General features: G+C 39.3%; 1 protein-coding gene across 1 annotated transcript; it reads left to right on the forward strand.

The window, feature by feature from the left end:
- Window positions 1-5194, forward strand: LOC126390697 (beta-2-glycoprotein 1-like). Its single transcript, XM_050045117.1, has 8 exons — window positions 1-198; window positions 626-802; window positions 1253-1349; window positions 2288-2364; window positions 2658-2846; window positions 3053-3232; window positions 3944-4141; window positions 4918-5194. Exons 1-8 carry the CDS (start codon window positions 108-110, stop codon window positions 4980-4982), a joined length of 1074 nt encoding a protein of 357 aa, XP_049901074.1. The 5' UTR covers window positions 1-107; the 3' UTR covers window positions 4983-5194.
- The last annotated feature ends 9062 nt before the right edge of the window (window positions 5195-14256 follow it).

Raw genomic sequence — 14256 nt, forward strand, 5'->3', positions numbered from 1 at the left:
TCTGTTTACTTTTAGAGAAACACAAACAGCAGGGACAGAGGGGACAGAGGGGACAGAGATTCAGTTTTTGAGCCAGAGACCACAGGAAAGAACCGAGGAGCGTCTGTATGTTTCTACAAAGGATGGATCACATGCTGACTTTGTTCCTGCTATGTCCATTTGTGTTTTTTACCATCGTGACATCCGAACAAGACAATGGTATTTGCTTTTATTTCCTGATTTTATACACATTTATTACTTTGCTGTTTTGATGGCTTTAGCATCAGACAGTCTCTACATGTCACAGATTCTAAAGGCATTTGTTTAAGTAGTAATGAGCATGGTTACTTTTAGAGTACAGTGATACAAGGCAATTCGGTGTTCTGCTTGACAAACAGCATACTAATGTGCTAACTAAACTGCTTAGTGCAAATGTATCTATAACAACACTGATTTGTGGCAAAATGTGAAGCAAACACACAGGGCACATTCCATCTACGTCAGGGTCAGCACATGACTATATACTACATGGCATTTAAGATCAGAGTAATAACCCATATGTTGATAACCCATATGTTTATTAGCTTGTCGACAGGGTTGTTGGGAGTCTTTACATGGTTATCATTAACTCCATTTGTCCTTGCAGTATGTTTCAGGCCTGAGCTGGCTGCCAATATTGAGATGGATGGGATCCAGAGGTACTTCAGCCCCGGTGCAGAGTTAACACTGTCCTGTAAACAGGGATACACCCCGGTGTCGGGCCCTCGGAAGATTGTTTGCGGCGTCAGTGGACAATGGACGAAAACCAGATTAATGTGCATACGTGGGTCTCCATTATTCTAGTGAGAATTTGTGGCAGATTGTCTGTTAAATTTGATTTATAAATTGTAATTTACACATGAGTTGCTCTTTAAGTTTAACAGTGATGTCATTTTTTAGGAAACAGCAATATTTTTACTATTCCAAAATATATAACATCGTTGTATTGGAATGTAAATTCTACTGCAGTCAACAGTTGACTATCAATGATATCACTGATAGATTTCCCAGTGTTAATATAAAAGAGGATTTATTTTGCTTTAGTTAATTTTGAGAATAATGTTTATCAAGCATGTGAAGCAATGTGCACATTTTCTAACAGATTCTGATTACTACAATTTTATTTATGGTATTATTTGCATTGTGCGTATGAAGCACAAATTGTTGCTCTTACAAATATTTACTCTATTTATTTTATTTCATGTGTTTTCTGTACATGTATTCCCTCCTGCAGCAAAACGGTGTCCCTACCCTGACCCAGTGTCTAATGGAGAAATGTACTATGAGGATATAGTGTACAAGAGTACCATCAACTATACTTGTGATGAAGGGTAAAGCCTGTACATCTTGCTGAATTTTATTTGCTGTCTCAGCCACCACGCTGTCCCTGATACACTAGTGGCATTGTTGAAAATGCAAATGGAGAACCTCTGATCCTGTAATCAGGCACACTGTTCTTTATGAGACAAGATAACAGCATGTTTAGTTAAATGAAGCAGCTAAACCAGTGAGTGAATTGTGAAGATAAACCAAAGATGAATCAAATGCTGGAACTGATTTGCAGCATTTGAAAGTTCTGACAAAATTTTTTTTAGTTTTCATCATCAATAAAATTGTTAATAAAACAGCAGGGCAGCTATTTGTCAAAGTGCCAGATAAAGATCTTCTGCCATTAAAAGTAAAATCATCGTCATAGATTTGATCTCTATGTAATTTGTCTAACCAACAGCTTTATACATAGTGTCAAAAATTACTACCCTCACTTTTGAGTTCTTATTTTCTCTCTCTATTATTTGTTCATTTTTTGTTGTTGTTGCAATTATGTAGTTGACTTTAACAATTCAAGGGCCAGCACACACAGCAGACAGAGCTATCTACTGAAAACATGTTTTAAAAGCTTTTTAGGTGGAGGTTTGGTGACCGATAAACCAAATTCAGAATAACTGCTGAAATATGAACAGTGAATATCTGACCAGATGTTTCAAGCCAAAACATGACCTTTTTGCTAACCATCAATATTTTTTGTAGCTAAACCTAACCACACACTAACCACGGCATTGTTGAGACATAAAGTTTTAGCTCATCCACTACATTATGAGGTGAAAATGTAACATATAAATCGTTTTCAGAAATGTACAATGGCAACATTTTTTTCTGCTGATCCGCTTGTAAATGCCTTTAACCTGATTTTAGCCAACCATTATGCGTTATGTCTCTTTATTTGTATTCTACGCATGAACTGACTGAATGACATGACTTCTCTGCACAGGTACATCTTGACTGGAAACAGCTCTGCTGTGTGCCTCGCCAATGGAACATGGAGCGCGCCAGTACCAGAGTGCATACGTATGTAATCCACCACATGCAAGACCAGGAATGTACATACAAAGGCATACATACAACACATACAGTATTTGCTTTCTTATCTTATTTTCTGTGGTCTTAGAGGACAGGCACACAATTAAAAAAATTCTGTCCCTTGAATTAATGTTAGGCCAGTGAAGACACATTTCTGATGAGATCTAGAAATGTTCCACAACTTAACTATCACTTAATTTGCCCAGTTGAAACATACAGTGCACACATGAGTTATATACTAACAACATACAAGGTGTCATATTCTGTCTCCTCTCTCGTAGCTGTGTCCTGTGGTCTCGCTCCGATCCCACAGTTTGGGATGATAATTTATGACAAGAGGATCAGAGGGAACACCACTGATTACGGCGCCGGAGGGACGTACAAGTGTCTGCCTCCATACGTTCTTTTTGGTAACCCAAGAGCAGAGTGCACTGTCAGTGGCACCTGGACTGAGACACCTGAATGTAGAGGTACAGTGGTTAGAGAAGCAGGAGCTGCTGTATTAATGCCAGGAGTAGTTGTTGTGACATTGTTCAGTACACTTCAAATTGCAATAACATGGGATAACTGCCAAACAACTGGTGATATATACATATAGAAGAAGAGAGTATAATGTGAATGCTACATATTCTTCTGTAGAGTTTCTACTGAATGGATTAAATTATTCCCTTTACAGTGGTGACCTGCCCTCCACCAGAGAACATTGACATGGGGTACATGTCAAGCAACGACGAGAGAGACTATGACTACATGGAAACTGTCAAATATGGCTGCAATGGAGACTACGTACTTGAGGGAAGCCTCCAGATTGTTTGCCAGCAGAATGGAAACTGGTCTGAAAAGCCATCCTGCAAGGGTAGGGCTACAATCAATCAATCAATTTTATTTATAAAGCCCAATATCACAAATCACAATTTGCCTCACAGGGCTTTACTTAGACTTAGACTTAGACTTGCTTTATTGTCATTCAACAAATACACCATCGGTGCACATATTAAACGAAATTTCGTTACTTTGGCTCCTGAGTAGACGCATAAATTATGTAACATACAATAAAATAACAGCATACGACATCCCTCTGTCCTTAGGACCCTCGCAGCGGATAAGGAAAAACTCCCCCCAAAAAANGCAGCAGCAGCAGGAGGCATCTGGCAGGACCACAGCAGCAGCACAACCACACACGTCACACTATCAAGGCACCGCTGTGATAGAAGTTAACCTGTGAGACAGTGGAGCACAAAGGCTCCGGAGAAGAAGCTGAGTTAGTGACATGCAGTAATAAGACATGAGTGTTAGCAAAGGAGAGAGAGAGAGAGAGAGAGAGAGAGAGAGAGAGAGAGAGCGAGAAGGAGAGAAGGTGCTCGGTTTATTATTGGTGGTCCCCTGGCAGACTAGGCCTAAGTCAGCCTGACTAGGGGCTGGTACAGGGCAAGCCTGAGCCAGCCCTAACTATAAGCTTTATCAAAGAGGAAAGTCTTAAGTCTAGTCTTAAATGTGGAGACAGTGTCTGTGTTTGACCTAAACTGTCACATGCCAACTAACATTACATTCTCTTTGTTACCTACAGCTCCTTGCAGTGTTGGCATACACAGTGCAAGGATATTTTACAAAGGCCATAAAATCTGGATCAAAGACCTACGCCCTAACAAAATCCTGCACAAAGAGATTGTCTCAGTCTACTGCATGAACAAGACCAGGAAGTGTGGTTATGCAGTGCAAACCCAGTGCATCGATGGAAACCTCAAAATCCCTGAATGCTTTGAGCGTAAGGAATATTTCATTGAAAGGCACAATATATCATAAAGGCAGCCCAAACAGTCAGAACACTAAGCTGTATCTATTATATTTTATTTAGTTAGTTATTTCTGAATATTTGTCACTTTATTATCAATCACAATGTAAGACATAAGTAGTGTCAGCGGTGACGTGAGAGCTGTTTGAGTAAACCTAAAGTTGTTAACTGCTCTTTTCTGGGAAAATTAGCAGTTTTCAGGGTTATTTTAGACGTGTTTTGTTTTTTCTTACAATCTTCTGCAGAGTTAGTTGTCGTTATCTCGTCTATATGTTTTTATTTCCCATTTATCCCATTTCAGATTTCCATAGTTAGTAATACTCCAAGCACAAATGCACTGTTGTAACAATCAGCTGGGATCATCACCCAAATTATGAACACTGCAATAACAAGTATTTCTATTATATCATACATTTTGATAAATGAAGTACTGCTGACATATTTATAGTCTCCTACCTACCTCTCCTAAATTAAAATCAGACTTGGTCATATAAGCAGTTTCAAGTCACTTACCACTTAGAGCTGCTACAGGTACTCACTTCCAGTCAGACCTGTTATCACTCAACCCTGCAAAAAACAGCAAACTACAGTCCGACACACGGATGCTTTTGGAGTTAATATTTTCTAAATATGTTGCTTAGATTATAAAAGAGGAACACTTTAATTATTAAGGGTCTGTACTTTTATTATTGTAAGTGTAAACACACTAACCTGCTCTCTGTATCTGTGTGTGTCTGTCTCTTTTCCAGAGCCCAGCGGTGTTCAATATAACCTTCATTCAAGCTCCCTTCCATCAGAAATCACACAGTGCTGAAACAGCAGCAGATTTCTTCTCTGATGGTTATTAAACTACAGCAATGTGAAATGGGCGTTGGTGTGTTCTGGTTAACATTGTGGTTTTCTTCTCTCTGTACAGTCTTCTTGAGCTTTAAATAAATAATAGAATATTAATCAATAGATTCGTAGGAACCAAACACTGTTTTATTCTCCAGATTTACAGACAAGCATAATAAAGATATGAAAATACGAAGGTGTGGTGTGGATAATTTTTTAATTTTTTTTTTAAGTCACTGAAAGTCTGCGGTAGGCTATGAATTAAGAACAGGAAACAGGACTATGTGCCATTACACTTTTACTCACATGGAGGCACCATTACACAAGGAAACAACATTAAATACCTGAAACTTTTGCCAAACTGTACCTCTCCTTTGCAAGCTGGTTTTTTAGCACAGTGCTGCCAGACATCCTGTTTTTCAGAGACTCTCTCTGACGTTCCTTCACCAACAAGCTGAGTTACTTATTCTTCTTCTTCACCTATTTTTACTACTTTTCTTCCATAATTTAATTATTTGTTTATTTATCTTTCTAACTTTGTCTGTAAATTGCAAATCTGTATAACGGTGGCAGGATGAATGAAATAAGTGATGAGTTTGATAACTTGTAATGGCAAAACCTGCAATAAAGTAATAAAAAAAAACGGATACACTCTGCACAGGTCAAGATGATCTTCTACCTGTCTTTGTTTGCTTACTTTCTGACCATATCATATTCATACATTCTATGATTAAAATGATCACACATAGGTTATGTAAGTTATATATGCACTGTGACTAAAACTCATCAAACTCATCTAGCTTATGTGAATAACCCACTTCCATTCCCCCTGATTTGTATCACCATCAAAATTCAATGATTATCTCAGTCATACAGATATACATTAAATGTTCAATGTAGAAGGGTAAATATCCTGATTAATCAATCAATCAATTTGATTTATAAAGCCCAATATCACAAATCACAATTTGCCTCACAGGGCTTTACAGCACACGACATCCCTCTGTCCTTATGGCCCTCGCAGCGGATAAGGAAAAACTCCCCAAAATCCTGATTCAGCAAATAGCAAAAACAATCCATTAGTTAATAATCATCAGATAACTCATTTCTGATGGTTAAAAAGTAAAAAGGAACATCGCTTATAGGATTAAATGTAATGTGGCTCTGAGCATATATGTTGAACAAATAGTAATGCTGTTATCTAAAGGTCTTCATGTTGTGTAAATGTCAAAGTGTAGAATGATGGCTTTGCCATACATTGTTTAATGTGATAACTATCACTTTCAGTGCACTACAAAATTCGACCTGCAGTTGGGTTCTGCTCCAAATTTATCTTAAAGATGATAAAAACATGAAAAAAAGCACTAAACTAAAATAAAACAAATTCAAATCAGCAGTCTATGCAAGCTAAAGTATGTTAACATTTTTCAATAGTCTATTAGTTGACAAATGTATTAAATCATTGCGAAATGAAACTGAATAAAATAAATCCTAAAAAACTAAATACTGTAAATACTGGCACTGATGATAAAATGACATTAAAATTCTATGGTTGCTAAGGATTGCTTATTTATATAGATGCTTTCGAGACCTACGTCATCGCCTCTCACAAACAGGATGCACGCGCAACAGGGCAGCAAAACGCTGGATGGAGTTTTTGCCCCCAGTCTCGAGTCCCATGTATGAGAGCAGCGGATTTGTTATCTTTTCTTTATTTATTATATATTTATTACTGGCTATCTTAACACACTGAAGTTGTAGCTTATGTTGTGCTCTCAGAATTAATGCTATTCAAATAATAGGTGGTGCTGTGTAACTTATGACAAATGCGAGTTAGATATTGTTAGCCACCTAATAGTCATAGTTAAGTAAGCTCAGAGTTGGATATCGTTAGCTACCCTGCCATGCATGTGCAATTCGTGGTCAAGACGAAGTTCCTGGATTTGTTTATAACAACCCATGCCTGGTACATGGTGGTTTTGTGTCCCTGTTGTTGGCTAGAATGTACTTCTACTTTCAGGATACAAAATTCTTCATTCAGATCACTGTACATGACGTCCTGGACGTGACCACAGACAACATAGTTATATGCGTCCAGTGACTTGTACACACGCAGCTTTTCTTTGGTGTAAACGCTAGGTTTTTAAATCAGATATGCATAAATATCTGGCCACTGGATCGTGGGCCAACATTAATTTTTTTAAATAGCATTCCCGATCCTTGGGATTGAGCGACTTCACATATCTCCCCAGCTCTGCCATGTTTACTGCTGCCCTGTTGCGCGCGTATATTGAGTCACATGATCACTATTTACCAACACTCAAGGGGTCTATTAGATGGCCGAATAACTGTCACCATTGCACTTCTGTACCCAGGGAGAGAGGCATCAACAAGTGTCGCTCAGACAGCAGCTATAACACTGGCTACAATAACCACGGACCGGTGACTGAACAGTACATGGAAAATGTAAGAATATTAACCATTTAAAATCATTTCAAAAGCCTCTTTAAGTTGTTGGGGGTTTTTTTCATTAGATTTGTCACTAGTTATTTGAGTACTTAGCTTGTTAGCTAATGTTAATGTTAGCTAGCAGTCGAGAATCTAAGGTTTGATTTAATGTATTCAGTACTCTATTTATCAAATTTTAGTGTAATTATGAATAATTACTATTACAATAAAATGATAGAAGTAATTAATTGAAGCACTTTGAACGTCTTTTGAAGCTCTTTTTGTTCACTCAAGTCTTCACTCAAGGTGTGGAGGTCGAATTCACATTTGTTGTGTAATCTTAACGAAAATAAAAATTTGAAATTTGGTTAAGACAAAAATAATGCTGCAAAACTAACTGACCGAGTATGTATTTGCTTTCCCAAATAAATGTATGAAATCATCTTAACATACTATCAATCAATTCAGTTAATTTAGATGGTAAATGGGCTGCACTTGTATGGTGCTTTTCTGGTCTTCCAACCACTCAAAGTGCTTTTACACTACATGTCACAGTCACCAATTCACACACACACACACACACACGCACACACACACACACACACACACGCACGCACACACACACACACACACACACACACACACACATGCTGGTGGCCGAGGCTGCCATGCATGGTGTCATCTGCTACTCAGTAACCATTCACAAGCTCTCACACACTGATGGAGCAGCCATGTGGACTGGAAGATCCAGGGATTGAACTGCCAATCTTCTGATTGGTGGACGACCTGCTCAACCCTCTGAGTTAAATACTTCAAAGCTCATGTGTAGATAGACATAACTCAGTTTAATACCTTGTTGACCAAATCATCAAAGCAAGTACATAAGTCTACTGCAAAAATGGTATGTCCAAGGGGTAAATAAGCATATAATTCTGCCAAATTGAAGAAAAGTATATAAAGTAAGTGACAGTAAAGTATAAAAGCACTGTAAGTATTAATCAATCATATTCACTCATAAATGAGCAAATACTGAAGTTTTAGCCTCTGACTAGTGACAAGTGAGAAACAGCCGACAGTTTACTTCATTGTTTAGTCCTAGAGGTTTCGTGGCCTTTACTGGGACAGTCCCAAATGTTTCTTGTTGGTTTTATGTCTATTGTCACCTCCTATATGGTTAGGTATGACTTATAAGGCAACCACTTTGAAAGAAGAGGGGCTCCTGTGCATTGTAATTAACGGCCATAGTTTGGATATGTCAGTTATTCCTCTTCCACAAAAATGTCTCCTCTTGCTGTTCTGGGGTCTGAGCTTTGTACCCACAAATTATGCCAATCATTTCCAAACTAAGGGCGACTTATTAAAATTCTACAGGAGTCCGATCCTCAAAGCCTGGTACCAACAAAATCCTCAATATATAGATTTGAGAACTTGAAATCCTGATACAAAGTCGCCGGTGCAGAGATGTTTAGACCCAATTCCACATTTTGTCTTATAAGCAACTTACTTGTCTGACAGCTTTTACCAAGAACGTTTCCTATGAAGTTGAATTCCTCTTCCAAACCACCAGACGCCCCCCAACTTTAACCTTCAATCCTCATGCCATCGGCTTGTGAGTTTGTTGTTGTTGCCATTTGTTCTTTTTGCTTATTGTCCAGACTGCATATTCCCTGTGGGTAATGAGGCCATAGATTTTCTTTATGGATTTGAAACATAAATGGGTTTTCCCACTGAGCCCTATACCAGTGGCTTAGGTTACCAAGGATTTGTGACCTGCCTCGCCTGCCTATACTGTTTCAACCAATTCTAAAGACTTCAGCTCAGTCAGGAGACACTGTGACAATACATGCATTATGTCATAAAGGATTGTTCTAGAGTCAGAACGTTTCAGATAATGAGGTAAAGGTAAGTAAACCCTTTGGGCAAAAACCTCAGGCTTCAGGACGTTCTGAATACTCTGTTTCCAAAGGGTTTTCTACTTTGGCTACGAGGTGATGTCAGCTCATGATGGATTTCTAATGTTCAGCTGCTCCAGGCAAGTGTTTGCATTACATAGCCTACACTGCTACATGAGGCTACACTGTAACGTCAGGGAAACATGAAATCTTGGTTGCCAATGTAAATTTCTCCCTGATCTCAGATCATATACCTACTGGAGTATGTCAGGGTGTGTTTAGCAGCTTTTATTGGTGATTTTTAGTGGTAGAAAGTGCTGCTATTCTCTAATAGTTATTCCCTGGCTGCAGTGACGGTACAGAGATGACAACATATGAAGACCTGGAAATACTGATCAATGAGAGCAGACAGGGCTTTTCGAGAGGAGGGGTTAAAGAGACAGGAGCTCAAACTGAGCTACTTAGAGAGTGAATACATGTGTTCCAGGACAGACAGGATGATTATGTAAGAGCGTGTTGACCAGTAAAGCATAGTAGAAGCCCAAAATACAAGTATGAAACTAAAAATGAGCATCATAGGTCCTGTTCCAAATCATCAAACTTTAAATACAATCAAAAATAGGCAGAAAGAGAGAAACCCTCATTGAACTTTACTAATAAGCATGATTTAGCTATTTGCATGGTCTGAACAGGTTCCTAGCTGTGTTCACTGTTCAGTGAACTACAAGCCCGGTCTCACTCCAAAGTCGTCGAAATCCGGCACTTGGGCAGTGACCCGTGGCATCAGAAACCAACCAAAAATGGTGTCCTTTACGTCAGCATGATACACAGCCAGTTGCCATTATAGTTTAATGGTGTCTGACGGCGTCAGGGGGAAACGCGGCAGGACAAGGATGAAAGTTAAGACAGCGAAAGTCCGTCAAACACCGACTTTCACCCGAGAGAGCGGTGTTCACATCCCGAAAGATTCTAAAGCCAAATCTGTTCTTTTTTCCTAAACCTAACCATGTGTGTTTGTTGTTGAAGGAAAAAAAAAAAAGTCAATTTGCGGTGTTGTACCGACGTAGTGCGTTTATGTTGAAAGAGACTGTATGTAAATGTTAAATTTCCTGTGAAAACGGAAGTGTATTTTGAAAGAAGACAATGCATGTAACCGGCAGCACTTGACAGGCAGAACAGGTACCCCGGGTACCTTGCATGTTGTATGTGGACGTGGAATGTCCATGACCAAACGTCAATATGTGACGAGGTCGGAGTGAGAATGTGTTGGAGCTACAGTTCATGCTGAAGCAACAGCATTTGGTGATTTCTTATTTTTCTCTCCTATTGTCACAGTTCATGAACAGTTGCTGTGGACCCAAACGCAGAACAATAGATGAGGACGCAGCAGGATGTGTAAGGTGATTTATTATAAAAATGACCTCAACTTAAAGTGTCCAGGGCAGCCAGGAGTCCAAAAAGCATGAAAATCCCAAACTAAACCAGCACACTGGGAATACTAAATAACAAGAAGACACAAAACCATGAAAAAGCCTGGAGCAATACTCAAGAAACACACACAACAAGCTGACAAAGGAGAAAAGATCTGGGCAGGGATATGATGGGAGTGACTGACTGGGAAGTGAAACAGGTAAACAGGATGAGAGGTGCCTGCAGAACAAGTTAGGGATAGGTGAAGGAGGAGGTGAAACAAGACACAACACAACCACATATGGTGTGTATGACATAATAAAACAGTAAATATGACTTACTAAATAAATGAAACAAAGAAAACCAAAACTGAAAACCTAAAAAAAAATCCTCATGATAAATGATCGTGTGAACAGAGATAAATAAGTAATATAACAACTATTACTCAGGGTGTTGAACAAGCAGTACATTGTTGTGGGATCCTGCACAGAGAAGACTACTCCGGATCTGGAGGTATGTTTGCAAAGTCGCCCTTTAAGTCAACCATCCACTGAAATAACGTGTGTTAATTGCAGGTATGGAAGGAAGTCTGCTTACTTTAGGGCGGACCCTTCGAGACAATGCCCCCCTAAATTCAGCATTATGAATAAAGCTGTTTAAGTCTTTTGGAAGCTCATATTTTTAAGAATGTTATATTTTTCATTGTAAAGGTCTTCTGGCTCCAAAAAAAGAAGATGATGACGGCCAAAATGGTGGTCCACAAACCAACGGGTGACATCACAATTACTGTGTCCACTACTTTTTTCCAGTCTATGGATATATGATTATAGAGTTGGTTGTGTGAGGATTAAAACACTGTATTTACAATATAACACCACATAAAATGTAGGTCCTTTCATTGATGCCATTTGACTGGAAGGTGTCCATATTTGTTTGGTTTTCAGGCACATACATATTATTATATTTTATATATGTAACAGCTTTCAAAAAATCTTTGTTATAGGGTCATAAAGGTCTATAATAATGATAATGATAATGATAATGATAATAATAATAAACTTTGTTTCTATAGTGCTTCTCAAACCAGAGTTACAAAGTGCTTTACAGTACAATACCTAACAATATGAAAAACAAAAACATCATTCACAGAAAATGCAATTTAAGAATTATACATATATACGAATATAATATATACATACATATGCCCATACAAACATATACACTTATATACATACATCCATATATATCCACACGTGCATACACAGGCTTCACATACGTACATAAACGCACACATACATGTAAACATACACACATATGTATACATACGTACATTTGTGCACATACACACACACATACAAAATCATACAATTTTATATGAATGCCAGTGTGTACAGGTGGGTTTTTAACACCTTTTTGAACTGAGGGACTGACTCAGCTGACTTGATGTTAACTCGTAGTTTGTTCCATTTCCCCCTCCCCTGGCTATGCCTTTGCATAGAAGTGTTTTACCATGCAGATAGACAACATTCTTCTGCTGACTACATTTGAAAGCATATAATAGCCATAGGGTGAGCTGTAATAAGCAGGTGAATAGGCAGGAGCCCTCAGGCTTGTAGCCCCAGGTTAATACTCACCTAATTATCACTGTTCGTGTCATTTCCACTTGCAAATACGTTGCGACACTTGGTATTGTTTTCACCTTGTGAGTCTGTGTCTGTGTTTGTCATCATGGCACAATGTGGTCCAGGTGACAGTAGTTGTACCAGGACCTACCACAGACGCTGCTGTGAGTATTTTGCCAGGTCATTATATGTCTGTCTGTCTGTGGACAGATTTTGTCAATGCGATAACGTTGCACGCAAGATGAAGTCTTGAAACTTTTTGGTGTGTAGTAAAGATCAAGATGAAAGTCAAGTTAGGTGGGTGTAGTGTGAACAAGCGGGCCATAAGTACTTAAGTACATAAGTACTTCACACCTCTTGCCAACATTCAGATAGCTGGATGAGATACCCATCAAGAGTTATCAGTTACATATTTTACATGGTGCCATTGGGCAGGAATTTCACGAGGGCCACGAGGGCCATGACCCTCGTGCCCTCCTCATTTGGCCCTGTGCCCTTAAAAAAAAATATCTGCCCTAAGGCCACAGTGGCCTTGATGCCCCGCCCGCACTGCCCCAGTTGATTTTGCGGTTTTCTCCTCTGCCTCTTTCCTGTCAACACGGCTTCGACACCTGCGTGTATTGAGAAAAAAATGCGATGACATTCTGGAGTCTTACTGAGCAACTTCAAATGAGACGATGCGTACATCACCAGTGGTGGGTTTGATTCGAGCCTGGCATGAACCGCTCGGACGGGCTGTAACGACAGTTTGACACCAATCTATCACCGGCCAACCAGGAGACTTCATCAAACGCCCGGGCAGGGATCAGTACCGAGACCCGATATTAACCAACCCAAGGCAAGTTTAATCAACACCATAATAATAGTAGCCTAAGCTCCAACATTATATCGGCGTTACTTTTTAAAGTTTCAGTTTCATGTAGGCCTATCATCATTGTGCAGCGGTGGGGCCGCGGTGCTGATGAAGGGAATATAACTTCAAGATTACTCTAGTTAACGACAGCTACACTTGTTACTTTGAATAAGTGCGATAAAACCTCTGCCAGCCAAGCCAATACTTTATCAATAGCCTACATGTGATCAGCATGTAGAATATTTCAATCTGCTCTGTCCACAGTCTCTCATTCACCGCTTTTATGATTTATGATCGCGGTCGACACAAGCACATCGCGCTCGCGGTGCTAACAGCAAAGTGTTAAAGACAAACTAAATGAAAGCTGTCTGTATGTAGGCTAACACTTTATCTGAACATGTACCTGAGGCAGCCGACCTGCAGACAGTGAGTGTCCTCAGTAGAGGAGGGACAGAGAGCAGGATGAATGACTGACACTGATGTTTGTCTTCATGCTGAGATAACGTGACTTTCTTCACTCAGTATTGTGATGTCAGGAGGAATATCTATATTACAGTGAGATATTATTGGGTTTTAAATAGTGACGTTGTTGTAAACATGACTGTAGCTGCCATGGACTGTAGGGTAGACTGAGCATAGTTGAGACATGTGTACAGTTGAAACACCCTTAATATCTTGCCTGCGCTGCAAGCCTGAGCCGTGATTTTTACTCAGCACATGCCTATTAGCATCCTCTTTGGTGGTGGGAAATTTGAAGAGTGTTAGCATCTCCAGTCTGAAGATATCAGCAAAAGTCTTTTTACTAAGATAAGAATTTCACTTTACCATGTCCCTTCCACAATGAATAGCTTATTATCCTTTTGTGACCATCAAACATAACTTACATCATTGCAAACATTATTCTGTGCCCTAAAAACTCACATATTTCATGCTATCCTAGCATGTTAGGTCACTGCATAATCTAGAGAAATACACAAGGTGGTTAGCGGGGTACAGTTGAGACACAATGTCTCAACTGTACCCGTGATA

This window comes from Epinephelus moara, chromosome 5, assembly GCF_006386435.1.
Source record: "Epinephelus moara isolate mb chromosome 5, YSFRI_EMoa_1.0, whole genome shotgun sequence".
NCBI lineage: Eukaryota > Metazoa > Chordata > Actinopteri > Perciformes > Serranidae > Epinephelus > Epinephelus moara.